We start from the raw sequence: 26,727 nt of genomic DNA, 5'->3' as shown, positions 1-26,727 counted from the left end.
GACTTTTTTCTTCATAGGAGAGAAAGGTTCTCCTGGAACGTCTGGGTTTGGGGGTGTCGGTGGAAATCCTGGTCTGAAGGGCTTTGAGGGGCAAAAAGGAGGGGCGGGGGTGCCTGGTGAGCCTGGCCTGAAAGGTCAGACGGGAAAAAAGGGAGAGAAAGGTATGTTGCAAAGTCTTTGAGTGGAGTTCCATATGTGATGGGACTGGAGCGTATTAGAGTCATTTTAATTAATACCTGTTCCTGCTGGCAGGTGAGTCCGGTCTGACCGGTCCACGGGGGATTATGTCCCCCAAAATGCTTGTTGACATAAAGGGAGTCAAAGGAGATCACGGGCATCAAGGCGATCCAGGTTTTACCGGGCCAAGAGGTCTGCAGCTTTTATAATAGTGTTGCAATTTGCTCCAAATTCTATGTTGCCTTATCTTAATCATGATATAAATCCAAATCTTTTCCCAGGTGCCAAAGGTGTACAAGGTTGGCCAGGCCTTGATGGAGCTCACGGTCTGCCAGGAGATCCCAGTACTGAAAAAGGTGTTTCTGGAGATCCAGGTGCACAGGGCCTGCCAGGGGTAAAAGGAATGCCAGGGTCACCTGGTAACCGAGGCATTCAAGGCTTTGAAGGAATGCATGGTAACAAGGTGAGCAGAAAACTAGAGGATGTACCTTGCTTAAGTCTTTGCTCAGGAAGTGATGCTTCGCTGAAGGTCCTGCTTAAGCAAAGCATCCTTCTTGATTTTCTTAGAGAACAAAGGTTTCCTTAACTTTCTATAGCAGTTGAACTGGTGCAGTCTCTCTATGACTTCCAAGACATGCACTTCAAATCAACAATAGCAAAAACCCTCTGTAGGACTGGTAAGACCACAAGACCTAGGTGTCTAATCTTATGGTATGTCTAAAACCCAAGGTTTTCTAATCAAAGCAGCAATTTAAAAGTGAACAGATGCCTGCACCCAATTTCTTACTGCTTTTTGACTTCTTTAGTCTTATTTTTTTAGATATGTTGTTGTTTTCAATTTATTTTCACAAGCTAGGTGTTATTTTTGTATCACTTCAAACAGGTATTTTACCATCAATGAGTTGATAATAGAGAGCCACTGTATATGAATAAAAATGTTACTAATGGGCAAAACTGAACGGCAAATACAAGTCAACAAATTAAGTGTGAAAGTAAACTTGTTGGGAGATTTAATCTGTTTCATGTTTTTCTCTAGTTTTGCCTATTTTTTGTTCTAGTAAACTTTACATCAAATCAGTCTTCTTCGCTTAACAGGTTTAAAAAGATTTCAATTGACTTGGTTTGCAGGGAGGCAAAGGAAGCCCCGGTGCCTACGGTCAGTCAGGATTGAAAGGAAGGAAGGGGGCCAAAGGTGAAAACTCAAATCAAACCATAGAACATGAATTCATTGTATTATGTAAATGTGAGAAAGTTGTGTGATATGCTCCTAAATACAATAAAATATTACAGGCGATAAAGGCATTCGTATAGACCTTCCAGGATCTAAAGGACTGAGAGGAGAGGATGGATTTGATGGAGAACCAGGTACCAACGGGCCTACTACAGGTGTCCTTTATTCTTTTGTAATAGTTTTGTTGACATCAAAGGTATGATATTACCTCCATAGGTGTGAAAGGAATACTGGGACCAATTGGGGACATTGGTATAACTGGTTTTGATGGTGTCCAAGGAGTAAAGGGACAATCTGGAGATCCGGGAATAGTGGGTTACCAAGGTAAAAGACCAAACATGTCCTATAAATAATATAATCTTACAGATTCACATTCTATTTACAGGATTTTATTTATTTATTCAGGGTTGGACGGGGACAGGGGAACTCCAGGAAACCAGGGTCAAAAGGGTTTTCCTGGTATTCCAGGGAAAGATGGTCTGCCAGGCGTTCCTGGCTTCTCTGGAATTAAAGGTAACACAAATGAACCAAAATATACGTATAATCTATCTAAGAGCTTCCATATGTTCTAACTTTTCACAATAATACACATTTCAAATATTTTCAGGTTACCCCGGCCTTAAGGGTCTTTTTGGATTAGATGGACTGAAAGGACAACAGGGTGTCAAAGGAACACCAGGTAAAAGCTCTGAGGACCTCAGAGAAATTATTTCTCTTCAAGATTTTAAGAAAACATGTCAAGAATTTCTCCTTTTTCAAAATCTATTCATGTAATCTAGACCATAGCTCAAATTCAGAAAAAATGTGCACATAGTATTTAAGAGATTATGCTTATAATTTGACGCCCATAAACAAACTAACCACATTTTTATTGTTTTTATCTTTATATTGGCTAAACTGTTTAGCTTCTATAATGCTAAAGAGTTAATATAATGTTTTTATGCAAAATAAATGATACACCTTTAACTCATTCAAATTTGATCAAACACAAACTCTAATAAATTGTGATGGTATTTTACTGTATGTAACAGAGCAACATAACTTGAGAAAAAAAATTCTTATGTTTTAAAATGAATAAAAATATCAAAAATTTGCATTCATTTTTATGTATCCCCTACGAATGGGTCAGTACTGGATAAAACCACTTCTTTTTTTAGTTACACATGCAAGTCCAGAGAGGTTTCTAGCTTTGATGCTCTTAATATTAGCATTTCTGACCCTCTTTCCTTGGAAACAGTTAAGGCAGATAGAATGGAGAGCTCCTTGTTTTCTCAACTTCATAGACATGTTTTAATCTAGACCAGGGTTTCTTAATCCTGGTCCTCAGGGCCCTCTGTCCTACAAGTTTTAGGTGTTTCCTTACCTCCACACACCTGACCTGAATAAAACGGTTATTAACAGGCTTTTGCAGCATTTGAGGGTTGTTGACGAGGAAATACAATCGTTTGAATGAGGTGTGTTTGGGTAGAGACACATCTAAAACATGCAGGACAGTGGGCCCTGAGGACCGGGGTTAAGAAACCCTGATCTAGACCATTGGTGTCAAAATCAGATCCTGGACGGCCAGAGTCCTACAACTTTTTTTTTGTGTCCCATGCCTGACACACCTGAATCTAATGGCTAAACTGCCTTACAAGCCTGCAGTCCTTAACTTAATCAGAATAGCTTAAACAGGTAAGGAAACCAAAGGCCCGGTGAAATTGATCACCTTAGGTGCTATCCAAATAGTATTGGCAGTTAGGAAGGACCTAGAGACAGGAAGCAGAATCCTTCCTAGCGCCAATTCAAAGTATACAGTTGAAGGGGTTGGCACATCCCACCTCATAAAGATTACCAAAAATAAATGATTTCATGACATGCAATGTCTGTTACACATATCAATATCCTCACCTTTATATGTGTTAAATTTTACACTAGTGTAACGTTTGATTTTTGTAGTTCTTTACGGGAAGGATTTAGTCCCAACTTTATGGGCGTGTCCTTCGTGTAATGATGTCCTTAAGACTGAAGACTGTCTGGATTCAGCATAGTAGTCTGGAGCACCTTCCCTGCCCTACATAGTGATCTTACTGTTGCTGCAAAAGGAATGAAGGGATAGGAGCTAAGAAGTTAGGAGCTATAATTCGAATTATTCGGATCAAGCCAAGCTTTGCAAAGCTCTACTAAAAATGTCCAAATATTCAGCCACATCTAATAGGTTGAGGACACCTTCCTTCAAAGACTGGAGTTTAAAACCACTGATCTAGACTATAATATTGATTTTTATGGCTCTATATTAAGGTCTGTCATCCTGCTGGAAGTGAAACCTACTCCAAAGTTTTAAATAATTCCATCCTCTTGCAGAGATTCTTAAATAATGGCTCTATAGTTTCATCTAGATCCATTTTTTTAATAGTTCAGACCAGCTTTAAAACCTGCTGGACAAAAAAATGCTTCTTCAATATGATGCTACCGCTATACCTTATCTTCTCATAGTATTTATTCTGTAATTAAAATACTCGCATGTGAACTGGAACGACTTTTTATGGGACATCTGAAGAGAAATGATTTAAATAGATTTGATTTAGGTTTCTCAATGTAGTTGGAGCTGCATTGTAAATATAAAACAAATTTGTTTCAGATTTTCAAAAAGTTTTAAAAGTTTTGTTGCCCATCCTCTTCACAGTAACATTGTGCTGGTCTAAAATGTAAATTCCTAATAAAATTCCTAATAAGTTCATGAGGATATATATGTTTTGTCTATATACAGATTTCCTTTTCTAAATAAGGAAAACATAGATCTAATTCATGCAGATGGAAAATGTTGTCTTGTCCTGTAAAGATTTCTCTCTCTCTGGTCCAATCAGGTCTGACCGTTTATGGACCCATTGGAGAGACAGGAATTAAAGGGAATAAAGGAGAAAGTGGTTTACCCAACAGCGAGCCAGGTGCTCCAGGTCCAGCTGGTTTGAAAGGCTACCAGGGGCCTCCGGGTGAGCCAAAATCTTTATCTGCAGTATGCAACAAGCGCATGCTTCTGTGGGACTTCACTTTCACAAAGCTTGACAAAAACTTTACATTTTTAGGTGACTTTGGTCAACCTGGAGAACCAGGACTCCGTGGCCTTAAAGGACCAGATGGGAGCCCAAACATTCCTGGAAAAAGGGGGGATCCTGGCCTTCCAGGAGGTCCTGGATTGCAAGGTAAAAAAATAAATAAATAAATGTTGCAGGAATAGTTGCTGTATCATATTTTCAGTCATTTGGATTTTTTTGTTTCTCAGGTTATCCAGGAGCAAGGGGAAAGCCTGGTTTGGATGCTTTTCCAGGAGAGAAAGGTTTACAAGGAGACTATGGGTTCCCTGGTTCACCTGGTTGGAAAGGATATCAAGGAGATCCAGGTCCAGCGGGCTACAAGGGGGCTGATGGCGTCTTTGGGAAGAAAGGTCAGCTGTACACGAACATTCTCATACCATTCATTTATGGAAAGAAAAATAGCTTGGGAGCCTGAAAACAGAAAGCCTTTTACAGCTGCTTTTTGTATCTCTACTTCTGTCTCCTTGAACCCCCTTGGCCTCAGCAGATGGCCGCTCACTAAGCCCAGTTCTGCTGGAGGTTTCTTCCTGTTAAAAGGAGTTTTTGCTCTCCACTGTTGCTACAAGCATGCTTAGCGTGAGGGATTGCATTCAAGTCAATGAGTCGATGCAATCAACTGGTTTTCCTTTAATAGAAAACTTTGAATCAATTTGACTGTATGATCTGGTGAACTGTAAAGTGCCTTTAGATGACGTGTTGTGAATTGGTGCTATAGAAATAAACTGAATTGAATTGAAACAGTAAAGAAAATTAAAAATGTTTAAAAAAAAAAAGGTTTCTAATTGTGATCTCTTTTTTTTTTTTAACAGGACCAAAAGGAGACCAAGGTTACATGGGATTTCCTGGACAGATAGGTTTAAAAGGAGAGAGAGGACCAACTGGTCCAAAAGGAGACACTGGAATTCCAGGTCAGTAATTCCTTAATTATGATATATGCCTAGTATAAATCACTCAATGTTTTCAGATGGCTTTTTTTGTGTATATTCAATAAAAAACTCTACAGTTATTACTACATACAATTATGCAAAAATGTACCTATAAGATATCTTTGCTCTGTGGCAGACTGTGATGTATTAAGGATGAGGCTCATTACCCAGAACATCATTCTGTCTAGAGACAACAATGATGCTCTGTACAGTTGTTAGCTAAACACATGATAGGATTTAAATAAGTAATTTGCATGTCTAGGTATGAAAGAGAAGAGGCTCCCCTGTTTTTTTTGACAGTATAAAAACTCTAAGGGTTTATATATGTATGCTGCGCTGCAGTGTTTTAAGCTGATTTTACATTCTTTTTGGCAGTTTTCTATTTAGTGGTAGAATTAAAGTTTTTTTTTAAAGAATGTGGACTGCATGTTATTATCTCTAGTTCAAAATCTGAAATGCTTGAGAGCGAGGATTCTGTAATTTTTAGATGTACACCTTCTCCAACTCACCTGAAACAAATAAATAAAATTGTTTATCAGCTTAGATAAAGCAAATAATAAAAAACACTAAATTTAGACTTATTAAAATTGAGTGAAACAGGAGCATCTGGTATAATTTCCTAACTTACAGGCAGTATAAATGCTATGTCTTTGGTTTTTACCTGAGGTAATAAAGGAACCGTCTATTCCGCAGGTTATCCTGGGGCAGCTGGCAACCGGGGTCCTGCTCCACCTTCCATTCGAATTCCAGGAGAAAGAGGTCCTCCGGGACCACGGGGTATCCAAGGCCCGAAAGGATCTACAGGGGAGCCAGGACCTCGAGGCCCACCTGGAGATCCAGGTTGGTTATAATAGCGTTGTTACTGTGAAATATTAACACATTTTTTTACTCCAGCCTACTGATCCCGAAAGTGTTTATGTAATCAAATATTTGATTGATAAAGTACGCAGAATACAGGGAAAGCAAAATAAAAAAAATGTTTTTATAAACAGGGTTCATGGGACCAATTGGAGATAAAGGTATGCCTGGGATTAGTGGCACTCCAGGAGTCCCGGGTTTCCGTGGAGACGTTGGAGAAGTTGGACACCATGGTCTCCAAGGAACGGAAGGTATGCCTGTGTAACACATAATCTTCATTAGTTACTGTGCATAATGAAAGCACCATAACTGAAGCGATTTTTCCTCAATAGGTCAAAGAGGCAGGCCAGGTATCCCGGGGTTACCTGGGATGGCTGGCCGCAGCATCAGCGTGGGCTACTTGCTTGTGAAACACAGTCAGTCAGAGCAGACGCCGATGTGTCCGGTGGGAATGTCTAAACTCTGGGACGGTTACAGTCTGCTGTACCTGGAGGGTCAGGAGAAGGCCCACAACCAGGACCTGGGTGAGTTTGTGTGAGCTACCGAACTGCTCTGCGCTACTATAAAAAAGTTAAGGTGGATTCTGTCAAAATTGTTGCTGATCTAGATTTCAGAAAACATTAATCATGTTATCATATCATCAGATGTACTGTGAAACTAAAAATAAGATGAAACCCTAAAACTTTCAGAAATCTCTTCAATTTGTTGTGTTTCTCAGCAGGGAAAGGCTCCCTCTCAGCTTGTTTTCTTGTCCACCTTCTTTAACTCATTTACTCTGAGGACTTTAAATTAAACAATTTAATCATCCTGAAAACTAATTTCTGCTTTGAATGTTTGCCAAAAAGTGATTAGAATCAGAGAACCTTTTGAGAAACAGAAATTCCTCCGATTTCTATTCTAAAACCTTTCCCACTGGATCTAATTTCTTTGAAAATGAGAAATATTCCAGAGGTGAAGCAGCATGAAGATAAAAAAAAAAAGTCTCAAAGCATAACAATGTTAATTTATTTAATCTTAAAATGTGCTCCTCTGATGTTTGTTCCCATCAGGTTTGGCTGGTTCCTGCCTCCCACGGTTCAGCACCATGCCCTTCCTCTACTGTAACCCTGGAGACCTTTGTTACTATGCCAGTAGGAATGATAAGTCCTTCTGGTTGTCAACCACTGCTCCCCTTCCCATGATGCCTGTAGAGGAAGGAGAAATTAAGCCATACATCAGCCGTTGCTCCGTTTGTGAGGCTCCATCAGTCGCTATTGCGGTTCATAGCCAAGACATCACCATTCCACAGTGTCCCGTGGGCTGGAGGAGCCTGTGGATTGGCTACTCTTTCCTCATGGTCAGTTTCATTTTGGGTATAAATTCTAGAAGTTGATCTAACCCTGTGAAACTTTTCACACCTTTGATGAGTTTTATTGGGAGTTGATGTGAGTTACCCTTACATTACAAAGTAGACATGCCTTTATAATCTGCTGCAATTAAAGGGATTGTCTCTACCAGCTTTCCACGTCTGATGATACGTTCAGTTCGCACGAAATAGAAGAAGGAAAAAAGCTTCTGCTGCTTCATTTTTGATGCTTGTACACATTAAGGTCCGATGCACCTCAAATGCATCTTTGACGCTCCTGAAGCTCGTCCAGTAAAGTGTGTAAAGATGCGTCTGATGCTTCTGCTGCTCCTGTGTTTAATGGCAGAGCGGCTTTGCTATATTTGCTGTTATAAATGGATAAAGTAGTTCATTTTTTTTTATTCTTTTTTTTATTTAATATTTATTTACATTTTTGCAACTTACGTAGCTAATCACATACAAGCCCAAATTTCGCCTGCTGTTCTTCACTTTTATAAATACTGAAGTAGCGTTCCCATCATACTGTTGCTCGCCGCCTCGGTCCTGGGCTTTCCTCAGAATGTCCAAGGCATCTCCCTCGTTGGGCAGCCTTGCAGTGATTACGCAGGCCTTATCCCCGCTCCTCTCCGCACCAAGCTGGGGTGGGAGCGCTCGACAATCACTTCTTTGTCCATCAGAAAAACTTTTTAAGGAGTTTTGAAACTGGATCCCAAGCGCTCCGCAACCCCCGTGATCCGGTTATTGCCTCTCCTCCTTCTCCCCTCTGGGTCCTCACACTTATCTCTTAGTTCACCCATCAGCTTCTCAAGGTCTTTTACTGTGTGTTGTGTTGATACAACCTCATCCGTCCATGTTGATAAGCCCTCCTCGACTGCTCCGACATTAGCCATCACATGCTCCAGCTCAGCGTGGATAGCCGTAGCATTATTAACGATTTTAAATCTTACTGCCATAAGTTCCCTCTTAAACTTTTCAAAGTCATCTGCCAGAGCAATCTTCAATTCCTCTCTTATTGCCATGGATATATCTTTTCTCAGTGATGAAAGGATGTCAGCCTTAATTGACTAGGTGTCCATGGTCGGTGTGTTACCGCGTTGTCGAGGTGGTACTACCTGAACTTTTAATCGAGGAGGTGTTTGCCGTTGTGGTGGACATGCCTCCGCATTTATATTTTCAAAGATTTGACACCATTGACCGCACTTGTACACACTTTGGGTCCTCCTTCAATGCTCTGGTTAACTTTTTGCGTGGTTTTGAATATAGTTTATTGATTGAATGTTGTTTAATTATGGAATTATAGCCTACTCCGCCTAAGCTCCAAGCCCCTTATATTATTCCATCAGTTCCTCGCTAGCGCCCCCCTAAAAAGTAGTTTTAATATGTAATTATATTTCAAGTGAGAAAGTCCACCTGAAAACTGCATCTGTGTAGACAGTTAATCAAGATTATGATCCTTCTTAAAATATCAGACTAGCACGAAACCCTGTACATCTGTCACTGGAAATCCCCTTCAACGGCAGCCTCTGGCCAGGTCGCCTCTTGGGGTTTTTACACTAATGATCGTGGAGGCTGGAAGGAGATGTTAGCAGTTTTCATCTACATAATCCAAAAGCAAGCATATTTTGCTGGCAGGTTTTGACATTTTAAGTTCATTTAGGCATTAATGAACTGCTTCAGGGGAGTGATCATAGCGATCTGCATCAGCGGGGCTGTGTCTGTTTCTTTGCCAGTTCCCAGATCAGCTTCTCTGATTGGTTGGTGTGGCACGTCGAGCAGCAAAATCAAAATTTTTCAAACTCCAGCAGCTGCTATTTGTGCAACGCATCCAGCGCCCCAGATGCTCAGAATCTCAGGAGGTGCTGCTTCAGCTTTTCAGATGCGTCAAGATGTGCTCCTGCTTGAAACGTGCTGCAGGACCTTTTGATGCGCCTTGATGTGCGTCAACCATTGAATTTGCCTGTAAATCAGCTGCTTCTGAACATAGAATAAAGACTAATATTTATCTAAGCTTAAATTGATTCATAACATCACTTATCAGCAAACCTTTAACTAGGACATTTTAACAAAGTAACATTTGAACACATTTTAACATACATCCTGAGATCCACCGTGTCTCAGGATGTATGTTTAGCATTGTTACCCTTCTTGAAGGGGAACCTTTGTTGCAGTCTCAAGCCCTGAGCAGCTTCTAACAGGTTTTCTGTCCATATATTTTCCTGTCAACTCTGTCAAGCTTTGCTACAAATGCCGAAGAAAAGTTTTCCTCAGCTCCCATATTAAAACTTGCCAAGGCTAGACAATTACATTTGCAATATAATCACTATGAAAAAAAAGACAAAGCTTGTTGATCTTATTGTCATTTAAGACACTACCTTTCTCAGTCCATCCGTTTATATGGGAGGTAATGTCCTTAGAGTTGACTTGCCACCACACAGAAAGGAAACACCAGTACCAGCTGTCCTCTACATATGTGCATGCAAACTAGAAGCACATCAGTAGAGCTCTGTCATCATTTACTTTGGACAATATAGCATTAAAGGCTATGTAAGCACTGACTCACTGGAGCCAAACATATATATATGCCAGTGGTTAGTGCAAAAGTGAAATTAAAAAAAAAAACACATTATGTAGAAAAATGTAATCATAATTTATATTATTTTTTTGCAAAATCTTGAAGCCCTAATTCTAGAGTTTCTCCATAGGGACAATGTGTTAGGACCTGTGTTGGCAGTTTTTTGTAAATAAGCAGATATCGCCTCATTAAGAGCACTACATCTCCATTAAATATACACCTGTCTCACTGGAATGCCCTCTCTCTTTTCTCTGCTGCAGCACACAGCAGCAGGAAACGAAGGCGGCGGCCAGTCCCTGTCGTCGCCTGGCTCCTGCCTGGAGGACTTCCGCACAACACCGTTTATCGAGTGTAATGGGGCCAAGGGCACATGCCACTACTTCGCTAACAAACACAGCTTCTGGCTGACATCTATAGACCAGTCTTTCCACAGCCAGCCGTCCGCGGAGACATTAAAAGCAGGCCAGCTCCTTTCACGCATCAGCCGCTGCCAGGTCTGCATGAAGAACCTGTGAGGAACTTTGCTTCAGTCTCAACAGAGAGGCCCAAAGTTCTCACCCGACAACAACTTTCATCCAAACCACAGTGCTCAGATATGCAATGACTGTGCAGTTCCTCGAGCTTAAATGTGCACTACAAATTCATAAAAAAAAAAAAAGCCATAAAAAAGAACAACTTCATCATGGAACAACTGTATTTTTATTTGTTATTTTGTGTGTTTAACTTATTACCTCAGTTATAATGACACAATGTTAACCACCTAAGGCCACAAAGTACAGCTGAACCAAAGATGCTTCTTTTAAACTATATCGTTCTTTAGTTTGGATCCTGTAGACCTGCTATAAAGCCACTAACGCTGCATCCCTGCCAGCTGAGGGTGACAAAGAGGTATTCTTACATTTCCGCCATCATTTAAACTGCTTGTAAAAAGCCTATTTTTTCTAAAAGTATACAAAGCTGTGCTCTTTTCTATGCATGTAACAACTACTGTTAGTTCATCTGTTTTTCATATGTTCACACAATGCACTGATTCTCTTAAGACATTAAAATAAAAGAAACATGACCCCTCTTTGGTTGTTTAAATCTGTTTCACGTCACTCACATTTTGCTTTAAGAAAAACTGAACAATTTTAAGATGGGACACAGCTTTGAGCCATATAGGATGTGATAATTATTCAGTTATAGCTAGCAAATTTTAAAGCTGAATGCATTTCAGTTCTCTGATTTTTGTGTTTTGTTTTGGCTAGTAGTATCTATTCAAAATAAAATGCAGTGATCTGCAAGTTCATATTATTTTTTTGAATGACTGATTGTTTCTGTGAATGAGAGCAAACAAATCAACATTTGGGAAGCCTGTATTTTTTAATCGCATGTTCTCCACTTTGTTTCGTTTGGGTTTGGGTGTTGATCTAATCTGGAGTATCAAGGACAGCAATGTATGGTTGTGTTGGGAAAATATAAATATACTGATGTAAAAAGAAAAAGAAAAGAAACATATACTTTAAGCGAGAACTGGGGATTTATTCCAAAAAAACTGGACTTCATGGACCTTCCAGGCTTGTAGTTCATTATTTAATGTCCCCATTTCCTACCCATAAACCCTGTTATAAAAACATACCTAGATAATGGGGCATGAGCTTTTATTTCATTGTTCCACAGATTGTTGCTCCTTTAACTCAAAACACTTTAATAGCTGATAAATCAGTTTTTTTAATGATGATTTAATGTATTTGGGGTAATAATACTATTAACCCATTATAGATTTATGTGAGCAAGTCTCTGCCCTGTGATGCTAATACCTGTTTGTGTAACCTTTACCTGGAACTGATGTCAAGTTTTAATATGGTAATTAACCACAGTCTTTTAAATCTAAGGTTTGTTAAAATTGGGCCATTTAAAGATTTTAGAGTAAGAATGGCCTGTCAAGTGAGGTCATAAGTTAGTCCTGACTGTAACTAAATCATACTGAGCTCTACAGGTGCTGGTCATAAAATTAGAATATCATGAAAAAGTAGATTGATTTCAGTAATTCCATTTAAAAAGTGAAACTTGTATATTATATTCATACATTACATACAAACTCATATATTTCAGATGTTTATTTTGTTTAATTTTGATGATTACAAATGACAACAAATGAAAATCTCAAATTCATCATATCAGAAAATTAGAATATTACTGAAGACCAATAAAAACAAAGGATTTATAGAAATGTTGGCCAACTGAAAAGTATGAACATGAAAAGTATGAGCATGTACAGCACTCAGTATTTAGTTGGGCCTCCTTTGGTCTGTATTACTGCAGCAATGCGGCGTGGCATGGAGTCGATCAGTCTGTGGCACTGCTCAGGTGTTATGATAGCCCAGGTTGCTCTAATAGTGGCTTTTAGCTCTTCTGAATTGTTGGGTCTGGTGTATTGCATCTTCTTCTTCACAATACCCCATAGATTTTCTATGGGGTTAAGGTCAGGAGAGTTTGCTGGCCAATTAAGAACAGGGATACCATGGTCCTTCAACCAGGTACTGGTAGCTTTGGCACTGTGTGCAGGTGCCAAGTCCTGTTGGAAAATGAAATCTGCATCTCCAAAAAGTTGGTCAGCTGCAGGAAGCATGAAGTGCTCTAAAACTTCCTGGTATGTGGCTGCGTTGACCCTGGACCTCAGAAAACACAATGGACCAACACCAGCAGATGACATGGCACCCCAAACCATCACTGACTGTGGAAACTTTACACTGGACTTCAAGCAACGTGGATGAAGTGCCTCTCTTCTTTTCCTCCAGACTCTGGGACCTTGATTTCCAAAGGAAATGCAAAATTTACTTTCATCAGAGAACATGACTTTGGACCACTCACCAGCAGTCCAGTCCTGTTTCTCTTTAGCCCAGGCAAGACGCTTCTGACGCTGTCTGTGGTTCAAGAGTGGCTTGACACAAGGAATGCGACAGCAGAAACCCATGTCTTTCATACGTCTGTGTGTGGTGGTTCTTGAAGCACTCACTCCAGCTGCAGTCCACTCTTTGTGAATCTCCCCCACATTTTTGAATGGGTTTTGTTTCACAATCCTCTCCAGGGTGCGGTTATCTCTCTTGCTTGTACACTTTTTTCGACCACATCTTTTCCTTCCCTTCGCCTCTCTATTAATGTGCTTGGACACTGAGCTCTGTGAACAGCCAGCCTCTTTAGCGATGACCTTTTGTGTCTTGCCCTCCTTGTGCAAGGTGTCGATGGTCGTCTTTTGGACAACTGTCAAGTCAGCAGTCTTCCCCATGATTGTGTAGCCTATAGAACTAGACTGAAAGACCATTTAAAGGCTTTTGCAGGTGGTTTGAGTTAATTAGCTGATTAGAGTGTGGCACCAGGGGCCATCAATTTTGAACCTTTTCACAATATTCTAATTTTCTGATATGATGAATTTGAGATTTTCATTTGTTGTCATTTGTAATCATCAAAATTAAACAAAATAAACATCTGAAATATATGAGTTTGTATGTAATGTATGAATATAATATACAAGTTTCACTTTTTAAATGGAATTACTGAAATCAATCTACTTTTTCATATTATTCTAATTTTATGACCAGCACCTGTATCTTGTTTTTGTTTGCTTTTGTTTTCTTTTGGTTGTCCAGATGTGGACTTTGCAGTTTGCTTTGGATCAGTGTCCTGCAGGATAAAATGCTTGAATGCAGGTAAACGTAAAAAAAAAAAAAAAAAAAGGCACATACCCCCAACACTCTTTGCTTTAATTAAATAAAGAGACAATAGTTCAGAAATATCAAGTGATTAAATCTGGTTGCATCCATCTATAAAAACATTGTTTTTGTTCTGATTCAGGTCTTTTCATGGGTTGACTTTTTTTCTAAACAGATCATAACCTTTCATCCAAACCAGATGTCCTTCTGGTCACAGACACTATTTACATACTACGAATAGATTTTAGTTGCAGAGGGAGAACAGAGATGGCAGGGTTTATATGTGACACAACACAGCTGAGTCAGTTCCTTGTGTCAAGACTGAAAGTGTGCTGATGTCTCAAGTACAAGGAACACTTTTAGAGAGAGTAATATGCTCACTTTAGACATATTAGGATCTTTAAAAATATATCAATGTTAAACACAACCACCCAACATTAAAGAAAGGAGGGGGGGCTGTAGATTTATCTTTCTAGTCAATGAGGAAGCACTTCCCAGGTGAAAATGACAACTTACCTCATAGGAGGAAGGCATAAGCCTGACTTGGATTACAAATCTGGAAGCTTCATAAGTACTAAGAAGCACTTTAATAATCGATTAATCATAGACTTGAGTATAGAGACTAAAACATACCATTAGCTGACAAAGTAACCTACTTAAAGCAGTACTTTTATCAAAATTGTAAAAAAAAAAAATATATATATATATATATATATATATACATATATATATATGTATAAACATTTTGCATTTAAGATAAATATTTTTCTCTGTCAACCTACTCTTTCCAAAAGTTTTAGTTTCACCTGGTTTCATTTAGCAAAAAGTCTTCTTTAAGGAACCTTTGACTACCCGATTAATAATCGATGAATTGAAAAAAAGAATCAGCAGATCCGTGGGATATTTGTTTTGCAAAATAATTATTTGCAGCCCTAGTTGAAAGCATCTCCAATAATCCTTATTTCAGTTAAAAGCGGCCCTTATCAATAGTCGTCTTTAATTGAAAATTAGTGAAAAATCTTTAAAGACCTTCTGAAAACCTGGAGGCTAAAAAAACGAAAATTAAATTTAAAAAAATCTGCATCTGGAAGCTTAAAAGACTATCAGAAGTACAAAGGATGACACACAGATGGACATCTTTTCCAACGGTATCAGTGTGGCAGTTACATTCCGATAAAATTTGACTTCGACAGTGATAAGGAAAAAAGGAGTTAATTTTATAATTATAAAGGTGGTAAAAGCTGATTCAATATTTTCATTCTCTTGATGAGGTTATGTACTCGACAGAGCAGACAGGCATCAAAATAAAATTCTTTATTATGACGGCATATTTTAAAAAAATTTTCAACACTGACAGTTTTCTCATTCAGTTTCAATAAAATATAAAGATCAGCATCAATACTTGTAAAAAAAAAAAAAAAGTTGATTAAAGTGAAATGTGATCAAAGTTCTACAATAAACTGTGAAATGAAAGATTAGTGCAGTTAATTAAGTGGGAATACAGAAGTAAAACATTTACCAACAGCAACAAATCAAACAAAGGCACATCTTTGGAGTCTAGAGTGCAGTTTGGAAGGTCCTATTGCATAAAGGGATATTTTCCTTCCTAATGTCTACACAAACTGGATCTACACTTGTGTTCTTCACATCTCTGGGAAATGAGTCTCAGTCAAGGCTAACTAAAGCAGTACCATCACGGTGACGTTTAGTGATCACAATGATAAAAAGGAGTCTGCAGGTGGAGGCCTTAAGGATTTATTTTTGGCACCGCTAACAGCAGCTGGATTTCCCCCGCTTCCCACTGGCCTCCCTGCAGTCCTCTAGATCCACCGTCGGAGAGGCCTGGTTCTCATGCCTCTTTCTAAGGATGGACGGCAGGACCAGATCAAACAGTGTCTCAAACAGGGCGTCCACATTGTACCCGGTTTTGGCGCTGGTTTCAAAACACATCCTATCTGCTGGGAGGCTGCCCTTTTCGTCTAGGCCTTTGTATCGCAGTATTCTTCCGTAAAGGGCCACCGCATCCTCCCGTGCAACCTGTTTGTGAAGCAGCATACCAGACAGGGACGCGGGGGAAGCGGGAGGTGTGGGGCAGGCGGACAACACCTGTGGTTCTGTCCTCGCCTCCTCGCAGTCAGTGCGGTCCTCGGAGAGTACATCAGAGTCCTGACAAAGGTGAGCTTTGGGATCGGTTAGATCTGCCTTGTTCCCCACTAAGGCATAAATGCAGTCATGGTTGGCGGTATCAGTGAGGGACAGGAAGCGCTCCTCCAGCTCAGCGAGGCTCTGCCAGTTAGTGACATCATAGGTGAGGATGACAGCTGCTGCACCACGGCAGTACATGGAGCCCAGACCATGAAACTGCTCCCGACCTGGAAAGACAGACAGAGGAGTTAACCGTTTACAAGAACCCAGTAAAATGTCAACACATAACCCAACATAATCTTAGCTCGATTGAATGGAGAGCATCTGAACACCAGACTTTGACTGGACCCTTATGTCATATAAAATGAAGGTAGTCTTTTAAAGTCTTGCTCTGCAATAAGCTCCATCACTTCATCTACTAGATTAACCGTCTCTGTTAAAAGGGCACCCTCACTGCATGACGCTGCACCACCATGCTTCTTCATGGATGCCAACTCTTATGAAATCCTAAAAGCCATTTTTTTGTGTCCTCTGCATGAAATCTGGAAAACAGGACTCCAGTTTTTTAATGCAATTCCTCCATAGAGGACAGACCTATTTGGTGCATGGCTAATAACTGCCCTGTCCAGAGATTTTCCCATCAGAGTTGTTGAGTCCTCATGACCCGATCGGTGTCTTCTCAGATTAAAAATCTCAATCCTCTTCGCAAAACTACAAATTCACAGGTTTACGAATACAAATCACAGATTTACAAGTTTGAGTAAAACTTAGGGCTGGGCGATAATTCAATAACGATATATATCGATCGATAGACGTGTGGCTCAATAGAAAAAAAGATAGTCGATAAAAGTTCGATAAATAAACGCAGTTTTCCTTCCTTCTCATTGTAGCCTATCATGTAGGTTTATGCTAGTCACTGCTTCCTCCCAACCAATCACAATCGCGGACCCAGTCACGCCGTCACAAAGCGCCGCCCTCTCAAACCACAACACAGAGCATATGAAAATGTCGCAGCAAGAAGAGGAGGAGGAAATTGTTCCAAAGAAGGGTTTTTGTAGTTCGGCAGTCTGGCAGTATTTCGGTCATGGCAAGTCGGACAAAAAACAAACCACAGTCATCTGTAAAATGTGTAAGGAACCAGTGAAAACCAAGTCTGATAACGCAACCAACTTTTTTTTTTTATCATCTCAGCCGCTCACACCCGCAGGAGTACGAGCTGTGTAGGCCCCGACGCGGCTCTCCTCCGAGAAATCTTCGGGAATTTCGGGAAAATATATATATATATTTTCAGTTCTGGGCAGTTTCCCACGTAGTTCTAACAATTGAGATAAAAATGCTGAGGGGCCAGAAACTTCAAAGTAATAACTCAGGTTAAAGCAGGAAACGGGGGCGGCGGCGGCGGTGGGGGGGCATTTATTTATTTGTTATATTTATTTTGGTCACTTTTCTGGTCACTTTAGTTTATTCTTTGTCAGTATTTAATAACATAACACAGGTCTCTTAAGTTATTTTTCTTTAAAACAATTCTGTTATGGTTAAAAAAGTTGGTTAAATAAAGATTTAATTCGAAGTCTGTGTTTGTGTTCTTTATTAAAATTAAATCATTTAGCAATATCATAAAATGTCCAGGCAGAGCTGCACATAAAATATGGTTTCAAATCTTTTCAATAATTATCGATATCGATCAATATGCATTTTTTTTATCGATAAGCTTTTTTTCTATATCACCCAGCCCTAGTAAAACTTATAATTACAACTTCATACTTGTCAATTAGTCATTCTGTACTGCTTTCATGTAAATTAGTGATCCCCAATTGTAGATCAGTAATCCCTACTTTTATATTAGGGATCCCTACTTGTAAATTGGGGATCCCTGCTCGTTGATTGGTGATCCCTGCTTGTAAATTGGTGATCCCTGCTTGTAAATCGGTGATTCCTACTCGTACATTGGTGATCCCTACTCGTAGATTAGGGATCCTACTCGTAATTGTGTCACTTGTTTATGTAAATTTGTGAATTTGCACTAGTATTTTTGCAAAGTTTGAACTTTCTAACTTGTATTTGTAACTTCTAAACTTGCATTCTTACAGATGAGGATCTGATGGCATGTGTATTTGAGTTGGCAACAAGGAACAAACACAAACCCTAAATCTAATTTAATCATTGACTTTCACTTACAAATTCAGAACTCTATTTAGACTTTTTTATTGACAATTATCTTGCTCCATGCACTTGAGTTCATGTCTAATGAGGCAGCCTTGCTTTAAACTTCAGTTTTCCTGACCTGCCTTTGTGTAATTTGTCTTCACAAGGCTGTTTGTCACAACTTTCTCCAAAGCCTTTGAGGTCTTCACAGGAAAAACTTTGGTGATACCAAGTTTAAAATCAGTTTACTAGTTAGGAAACTTCTGAGGGCAATTAGTGGAGCAGAACTATTTACACGTACCATCGTAAAGGGTGCAGATTTTTTTCCTTAACCACATTTCCTTTGCTGCCACTGTAAAACTACCCTCCACTCTGTGTCGATCAATTACATACAATCCGATCAAGTACATTAGGTATGTTTTTTTAGTTTGATGAAATAATGGAAAAGCTAAAGGAGTATTCTTCATCACCCACTATTGCAACATAACCAGTGTTGCAGCCAGTTAAAATGAGTTGAAGTGATTCATCCTGAAAAAAAAAAAAAAATCAAGCACTGAGGCTCATAGGACTGCAGCAGATCGATTGATAACAGGTAGCTGATCGAAGTCAATTATGTAAGGCCCAGGAAAAGAAACTAGACATACTTTCAACAAGACAGGCAGAATTTAGTCAGTGGGTGACAGAGGAGTGGGAGTGATAATAGATCAAACAAACTGTTTTCTAGCTCTTCAATATATCGTCAATCACTTGTTTCGATCTCTAGTTTGTGTATTACGGTCCTTCTTTCTCAGTCCAAAGGAAAAGATTAGAACAAATAAGTGTTTTGAACATATGGTTGATTCATTTGCAAGCAAGACAGGAAAGAAGTCTAATTATAGGTAGCATGTAAAATGCAAGTCTCAATGTTTCTCACTGCAGAAACATTTGGTGTCAAAATCCATTTGGTTTGAAGAAAGTGGCTGAAAACATCCTCATTAGACCAGTTAGCGGCACCGCTTTGTCTTTAACTGGAGGATCTAAACAAGAGAATCAGGAATTATCCAAAGCCTCTTAAAACAGAACAGGTGAGAGTAAACCTACAGTTTTCCTTCTACAAAAACCCTCAAAGCTTCATCAGTAACAGCAGAGGTAAAACCAAGAAGCTAAATTAAATAAAGGGTATTTACAGCAAGTTTTTTTCACTAGCATGCAGCACTGCAGAAAGTTTTATGCAGGGCAGTCAGCAGTTTAACAACAGAAACAAGCTTTGTTGTTGAGATATGTAGGATGCATAAAGGGGAGCATTGTTAGTGGAACTAAATTCCACTGGGGCCAATTCTGGATTAAACAATTAGTTGTTTAGTGATTGGATAAGCCCAGCTAAAACAAACAGCATTTAAACAACAGCACAGCGATTAGTCACATATTTATGGAGTATAAAATGTTTAACTACTTAAATAAAAACTGATTTTTTTCCCCCCTGGTTTTCCTTCATATCAAAATAACCCCCCTGAGAAAAAAAAAAAGATTTTGAAACTTCTAAACACTCACGACTCTCACGGCACGGTGTCTAAAAACAAGCAACACTGATTGCAGTTTTTGGCCCGAATGTCGGAAAATTTCAATTTTCTGGAATTTTTTTTTTTTTAATAACCAACACTGCAGGTTCACTAAGATCACTTTATTTAATACACTTTATTGTATAACACTGGATAATATCTGTGAAACAGTCCAAACTTGTTTTAACAACACTGATACGGTAATTTCACAAGTAATATAAAAATGTGAGTGTTGACTTTCTCTGATTTTCAGACCTTTCTGGAGGGAAATATATATCAGATAAACTGCAGATAAACATGAACATAAGATGGCCAAAAGGCCATCAACCAAAATGAGGGAAATTCTGCCCAATCGATGGCTGCATACCTAAAAACTAAAATCATTTTTACATCCTCCTAATGAAAAAGTCTAATATTTCCCCCCGGATTACATCTCACAAATCTACAGCCAGAGAAAACAAATCAGTGCCAGCCCCTTTCTCTGAGGGCATAACACTGAATGTTAGAGGGTCAGTTAACTTTTAAACCATTTATATATCCTGATACTTGTATCCTTACAATACTTGGAAAGACATGAATTATGCAAAAAAAAAAAAAAACACAAAATCTGCTGCAAGAAGAACTAAAATTCTCATTTTTTTCTACCTAAAAAGATTTGTCATCTATTGGCTATATAAAAAAAAATGTTGCTTTTTGGAAATACTCCTGTATGTATAGCACTGAAAAAGACTGAGTAAAGCAGGGAGTCGATTCCTCAGCGCATCAGGTGACTTAAGAGGAACTGGGTTGGTTTTCTTTTGAGAGGCCAGGCCTGGGAATTACACTTAAGGAGGGAATAGGTCACCAACAGCCATCAATGTACAAAAACTACAACAACCTCCCTTACAGCCACAGCTCTGCTAGGTGTGTAAAAATAGCTTTACAATGACTCAGCGCTGCTGATCTGGCATTTTCCCACAATGCTGAGGGAACGCAGATAACATGGGACCTGCCAGAGGAGGTCAGAGAGCGCAGGGACAGAGGCAGGAAATGGCTCATTGGTGACCAGGCCGGTCTTTCCTCATCTCTGCGGCTCACCAGCTCAACTGCAGGAAAGTTTGCGTTTGCCTCAGATGGTTTACGCTTCATGAAGGCACAATATTTCTACTAATTTGTCAGAGCGGCATGGTGTCTAAAAAGAATTACAATTTCTTAGGTCAATAGGAAGCCTTGTTTGATATAAAAACCATTATCTGTCACTATAGTTCAAATGTGGATCTAAGATTTAAGAAAAACAAAACATACAGGAGGCTTTCTGCTATAAAAAGTTATCAGGAGATATACGAAAAGGAATCAAGGTGACAATGTACTGTTAGCTTTATGCCATGGATGGAGCAATACAGTAAGAAAATGAGTGGCTGCATTAAAAAATTGGATTTTTATTTTTTTTAATGCTTTGGATTAAGATTTTTGTTAAAAATTAAAACGACTTTGCTTATCTCTATTCATTGCTGCAGAATCTGCCTTCAGTTTTGCCTTTGCCTTCAATCGGATTATTTAGATTAATCATCATTAATCAATTATTGAAATAATTGTCAACTAATTCAGTAATCGATTAATCGTTAACTAGAGTATAGAACTCTAAAACCTGCCTTTAGCTGACAGAGTGACCCACTTAGAGCAGAACTATAATTATACCAAAATGGTAAAATAATATAGATTCTGTCAATATGCTCTATCCAGAACTTCTCAAGTGGAAAGGTTTTAGTTTCCACTGGTTTATTTTCGTAAAAAATCTTTAAGGAACTGCTATCGCTGTCCTTTTATTAATCGATTAATCGAAAAAATCATTGTCAGATTAATCAATTCGAAAAATAATCGTTAGTTGCAGCCCTAATTTTCAAATGCCCCATTGAAACTTATAGTGAAACTTGCATTTCTGCAAGAAGACCTTCACATGAAAGATGAGCGTGTGTTCAGAAAAAACTCAGGTATGCAATGACAAGATGACAGAGCAAAGTTCATTATGCCAAAATGAGAAACGTCATCTCAGTTCACTGGTTCACTGTGGCCTTAAATCAAACGTACACCTTCCCAATATATGCAACTGCAATTAAAAAAGGCTTAGATGTAATATTTTAAAAGACATCCGCATTCAGCTACTTAGTTTTTGTTTAATTCCTTGATGCACACATCTGATGTGGTTTTAGTGGCTAAGATTATAAAGCTTAATAAGAGTGGTGGGAAACCAAGCGGTAACCATCAAAACTAATGTAAACTCCCACCCCGTAACATAAGGAGCATATGTTTAACTTAAACAAGCTCTATCTTAAAGGTATATTTTAAAATATACTGAAAGAAGGGAAAGATTTCTGTTTATATGTTCAAGTTTAGTCCTGAAATGTTCAAAGGGGGAACAACCACTGACTTTCCTTCATTTTCTGTAGTGATAAAATGTTTATTGTGAAGCTGGAAGTGATATCAGCATCAGATTGGTCACTTTGCTCACTGCACTTACTTCATGAAGTCTGTTTTTCTAAATTATTCGAATGGATTCCCACAAAATACTTCATTAAAACAACTATCAGAGACCAGAGACTTTATATAGATCTGTGGAGCCACAACTATCTTAAACAGAAACTCTCTGTCAACATGAAATAGGCTAAAAGATTTCTAACTGAATCATAGCCAGATTTAAAGAAATTAAAGGACAGAGGTCATTATTGTCTAATGGTCTGATGGGGGTGACCAAGATATTTTTAAGGCTTCAAAAATAACTATTTTTAGTTTGGAAGATTTTAGACTGAATTATAAAATGCTTTGAATTTTGCCTCAGAGAGCTATCAAAAGGTGTAAATTACCATTGTTGCAATAAAAGCAGAAGGTGGGGTGTATGAACGTATGTGAAGCCTTACAGTGATGGAAAGTGCTTTGATTGCATCTCATTTGTCCAAAATTGAGCAACACGGCACATGACAAAGGCACACAGTGATTCTATGACACATCAGGCAGCAGCGACTAAAATGACTTCACACATTGTTTCATTGGCAAGCAATGGGGCTGCATCTTGATAAATAAATGGGTTATAATAAATAATCTTCTATACTAAACAATATACCACAAGATAAAATAGTGATAAAGCAGAAAATAGAAAAAAAAAAGTCCAGATCAATGCTGTATGAAACCAAAAATGGTAATGCTGTCAGGTCAGGTTTCATATTACTGTCTCAAAGAGTCTGAATGACTTATTTTTGTAAAATGCATGAAAACAAAACTCAAATGTAGTCTTACTGGCATCTGTTTCCAATCGTAGGGTTCAGGCATACTCAACTAAATGTACATTATGCATAAGCTGTTTGGTGAGCATCTTTAATAGAAGTTAGAACTGAAGTCAGACACTAATTAGTACTTCAGACCTCCGGTAATACTAAAACTTTCTATCAGACTGTTTCAAAGGTCCTTTTAATAAGATGGAGAGGTTCTAGATCGACCTGCAGTTCCTATGGATGCTTGGACTCTAAAGAAACAGTATTGCCCCTCCTCCACCTGTTGTGCACACTACCTGTCAGCTGGCTGAAAGAAGCCATTATTTTTCTCTCCAATTTGAAAAACACTGGGAAACAAAGCTTGGAAACTAAAGGCCTCTTAATTTAAAATGTATGTTAAAAATAAAAATAATATAAATTCATTCCATTTATGTCTTCTTAACAGAAAGTCTGAATTCTGACTTTTTTTCTTAGAATTCTGACTGAATTCTAACAGCTAACAAACATGTTAGCATCAAGCTGTAGCCATGTCTGTTTTAGAGATTAGCTCTCTTGTTTCAAGGACGTTCTGCTCTTCCATTAATTAAATAGCATCACAGAGGACCCCTCGGGCACGTAAAAAGTGGCCTAATTTCGGAATTTTCCACCATTGTGTTACTGGCCCCCACAAACAACTCACATCTTTGTCAGTGAAGCGGAGTGCTCCCACATCTCTTCCTTCATGGTGCCCATCTACATTAAGATCCACAATTCTGAGAAAAAAAAGTCAGAATTCTGAGATTAAAGTCCGAATTCTGAGATTAAAGTCCGAATTCTGAGATTAAAGTCCGAATTCTGAGATTAAAGTCCGAATTCTGAGGAAAAAAAGTCAGAATTCTAAGACTAAAAAAGTCTAAGACTAAAGTCAGAGTTCTGAGACTAAAGTAAAAGTTCTGAGATTAAAGTCAGAGTTCTGAGATTAAAGTCAGAGTTCTCAGACTAAAGTCAGAGTTCTGATATTAAAGTCCAAATTCTGAGAATAAAGTCCAAGTTCTGAGAATAAAGTCAAAATTCTGAGATTTAAGTCAAAATTCTGAGAAAAAAAAGTCAGAATTCTGAGACTAAAGTGAGAGTTCTGAGACTAAAGTCAGAGTTCTGAGATTAAAGTCAGAGTTCTGAGATTAAAGTCAGAGTTCTGAGATTAAAGTCAGAGTTCTGAGATTAAAGTCAGAATTCTAAGACTAAAAAAGTCAGAGTTTTGAGACTAAAGTCAGAGTTCTAAAATTAAAGTCAGAGTTCTGAGATTAAAGTCAGAATTCTAAGACTAAAAAAGTCAGAGTTCTGAGACTAAAGTCAGAGTTCTGAGACTAAAATCAGAGTTCTGAGACTAAAATCAGAGTTCTGAGACTAAAATCAGAGTTCTGAGACTAAAATCAGAGTTCTGAGATCAAAGTCCGAATTCTGAGAGTAAAGTCCAAATTCTGAGAAAAAAAAGTCAGAATTCTGAGACTAAAGTGAGAGTTCTGAGACTAAAGTCAGAGTTCTGAGATTAAAGTCAGAGTTCTGAGATTAAAGTCAGAGTTCTGAGATTAAAGTCAGAATTCTAAGACTAAAAAAGTCAGAGTTTTGAGACTAAAGTCAGAGTTCTAAAATTAAAGTCAGAGTTCTGAGATTAAAGTCAGAGTTCTGAGATTAAAGTCAGAATTCTAAGACTAAAAAAGTCAGAGTTCTGAGACTAAAGTCAGAGTTCTGAGATTAAAGTCCAAATTCTGAGAATAAAGTCCAAGTTCTGAGAATAAAGTCAAAATTCTGAGATTTAAGTCAAAATTCTGAGAAAAAAAAGTCAGAATTCTGAGACTAAAGTGAGAGTTCTGAGACTAAAGTCAGAGTTCTGAGATTAAAGTCAGAGTTCTGAGATTAAAGTCAGAGTTCTGAGATTAAAGTCAGAGTTCTGAGATTAAAGTCAGAGTTCTGAGATTAAAGTCAGAATTCTAAGACTAAAAAAGTCAGAGTTTTGAGACTAAAGTCAGAGTTCTAAAATTAAAGTCAGAGTTCTGAGATTAAAGTCAGAATTCTAAGACTAAAAAAGTCAGAGTTCTGAGACTAAAGTCAGAGTTCTGAGACTAAAATCAGAGTTCTGAGACTAAAACCAGAGTTCTGAGACTAAAATCAGAGTTCTGAGACTAAAATCAGAGTTCTGAGATCAAAGTCCGAATTCTGAGAGTAAAGTCCAAATTCTGAGAAAAAAAAGTCAGAATTCTGAGACTAAAGTGAGAGTTCTGAGACTAAAGTCAGAGTTCTGAGATTAAAGTCAGAGTTCTGAGATTAAAGTCAGAGTTCTGAGATTAAAGTCAGAGTTCTGAGATTAAAGTCAGAATTCTAAGACTAAAAAAGTCAGAGTTTTGAGACTAAAGTCAGAGTTCTAAAATTAAAGTCAGAGTTCTGAGATTAAAGTCAGAATTCTAAGACTAAAAAAGTCAGAGTTCTGAGACTAAAGTCAGAGTTCTGAGACTAAAATCAGAGTTCTGAGACTAAAACCAGAGTTCTGAGATCAAAGTCCGAATTCTGAGAGTAAAGTCCAAATTCTGAGAAAAAAAAGTCAGAGTTCCGAGACTATAGTCAGAATTCTGAGATTAAAGTTCGAATTCTGAGATTAAAGTCAGAGTTCTGAGATTAAAGTCAGAGTTCTGAGATTAAAGTCAGAGTTCTGAGATTAAAGTCAGAGTTCTGAGATTAAAGTCAGAGTTCTGAGATTTTGAGTCAGAATTCTGAGATTTTGAGTCATAATTCTGGGATTTTTCCCCCATGCTAAACTGAAATAATATTTAAAAATCAGTTAACTTTATTTTTATTTTTTTCAGTGGCCCTAACCCTCTTCCTTACTTCTGGCAAATAGTGATATTATTTCTTTTCTTCTTATCTTTTTTTTGTGCATGGACAATCCAATCCTATCCAATTCTAATCTTTATGTTTGCTTGTGTGAGAAAGCTGCAATCTGGCTGGCTAGACCTCATTGTGTTGGATTATCAGGTTGTTTTCCTCCTGTCTGACCTGAAAAGACTGGATTGTGCAAGGCTGTCAGAGGGCCATGGTTCTCATGAAGCAGGCCGCCTGCCTGTGATCACTGAGCGGTCACAGGCTGTCGATTGCTCCAGGTGGCGACAGGACGTCACATCAGGTAAATATTGATGATGAAGCAAAAAGCAACAACAAACAGCTCAGTGAGAAGCAAGCAGAGGGAAAGCACGGGTTACCGGCGGTGTCCCAGATGGAGATGTTGTGTGGCCCCCACTGCTTGAGGAAAAACGCCCCTCCAACGGTGCTGATGGTGTCTTTGAACTTCCTCTCCATGTATCTGTGGAGCAGCGACGTCTTCCCAACGTTCATGTCTCCCAGGAAAACAAGCTTCGCGTCGGGCTTCTTCATCTTCGGCACGTCGGGCATGATGGTCCTCAGTCCCGCTACTACTGCAGCTCTACAAACGCTTCTGTGGGTTTTGTTATTATTTATATGCAAGCACAGATAAAAAGTAGCGGTCTAACTCTGAAATATAAACCCACGCAAATGACTAATTCTTGTAACGAAAAACATTTTGTGAGGTAAAAAAAAAATGCTTTTTCTTCACTGTCTGACTTTTTCACTTTCTTGCTGAGTTAGACTGAACTTCAAAAAGTAACTGAGTTGAAGGAGGAAGTAGGTGAGTAAGTAAAGATTAGGGAGGAGCTTTTGCAACTCTCCCATTGGTTAGACAGGATTAGTGGGTTCACAAACTGACCAATGAGGGAGCTGGTTACCTCTGC

The 26,727-nt window shown here is 38.6% G+C and overlaps 2 protein-coding genes across 2 annotated transcripts in view; one reads left to right on the top strand and one right to left on the bottom strand.

The window, feature by feature from the left end:
* col4a2 (collagen, type IV, alpha 2) overlaps positions 1–11,252 on the top strand; it is an 80,172-nt gene extending 68,920 nt beyond the window's left edge. The window contains exons 33-49 of the mRNA XM_038289610.1: positions 18–161; positions 253–369; positions 459–640; positions 1,306–1,369; positions 1,468–1,542; positions 1,625–1,732; positions 1,814–1,921; positions 2,016–2,087; positions 4,255–4,380; positions 4,474–4,590; positions 4,671–4,832; positions 5,292–5,390; positions 6,102–6,248; positions 6,401–6,517; positions 6,599–6,790; positions 7,316–7,602; positions 10,444–11,252. Of these exons, the coding sequence (XP_038145538.1) occupies positions 18–161; positions 253–369; positions 459–640; positions 1,306–1,369; positions 1,468–1,542; positions 1,625–1,732; positions 1,814–1,921; positions 2,016–2,087; positions 4,255–4,380; positions 4,474–4,590; positions 4,671–4,832; positions 5,292–5,390; positions 6,102–6,248; positions 6,401–6,517; positions 6,599–6,790; positions 7,316–7,602; positions 10,444–10,698 (2,372 nt within the window). The 3' untranslated portion in view covers positions 10,699–11,252. The remainder of the gene's footprint in view (positions 1–17; positions 162–252; positions 370–458; positions 641–1,305; positions 1,370–1,467; positions 1,543–1,624; positions 1,733–1,813; positions 1,922–2,015; positions 2,088–4,254; positions 4,381–4,473; positions 4,591–4,670; positions 4,833–5,291; positions 5,391–6,101; positions 6,249–6,400; positions 6,518–6,598; positions 6,791–7,315; positions 7,603–10,443) is intronic.
* Positions 11,253–15,174: 3,922 nt separating this feature from the next.
* On the bottom strand, positions 15,175–26,616 carry rab20 (RAB20, member RAS oncogene family). The gene is made up of 2 exons (XM_038289615.1): positions 26,182–26,616; positions 15,175–16,247 (listed from the first exon to the last, which is right to left on the bottom strand). Exons 1-2 carry the CDS (start codon positions 26,369–26,371, stop codon positions 15,646–15,648), a joined length of 792 nt encoding a protein of 263 aa, XP_038145543.1. The 5' UTR covers positions 26,372–26,616; the 3' UTR covers positions 15,175–15,645.
* Between the last annotated feature and the right edge of the window lie 111 nt (positions 26,617–26,727).

The sequence above is a fragment of the Cyprinodon tularosa genome, unplaced genomic scaffold (assembly GCF_016077235.1).
Source record: "Cyprinodon tularosa strain WSP-4 unplaced genomic scaffold, ASM1607723v1 ctg270, whole genome shotgun sequence".
Taxonomy (NCBI): domain Eukaryota; kingdom Metazoa; phylum Chordata; class Actinopteri; order Cyprinodontiformes; family Cyprinodontidae; genus Cyprinodon; species Cyprinodon tularosa.
Note: the sequence above shows the minus strand (reverse complement) of the source record. Positions and strands in the feature narration are given on the sequence as shown.

What these genes read in the sequence shown, in the direction of transcription:
- rab20 (XM_038289615.1), bottom strand. Translation starts at nt 26,371, where the DNA reads ATGCCCGACGTGCCGAAGATGAAGAAGCCCGACGCGAAGCTTGTTTTC. An exon ending in CTCCATCTGGGACACCGCCG is followed by an intron (nt 16,248 to 26,181) that starts GTAACCCGTGCT and finishes CTGTCTTTCCAG; the next exon opens with GTCGGGAGCAGTTTCATGGT.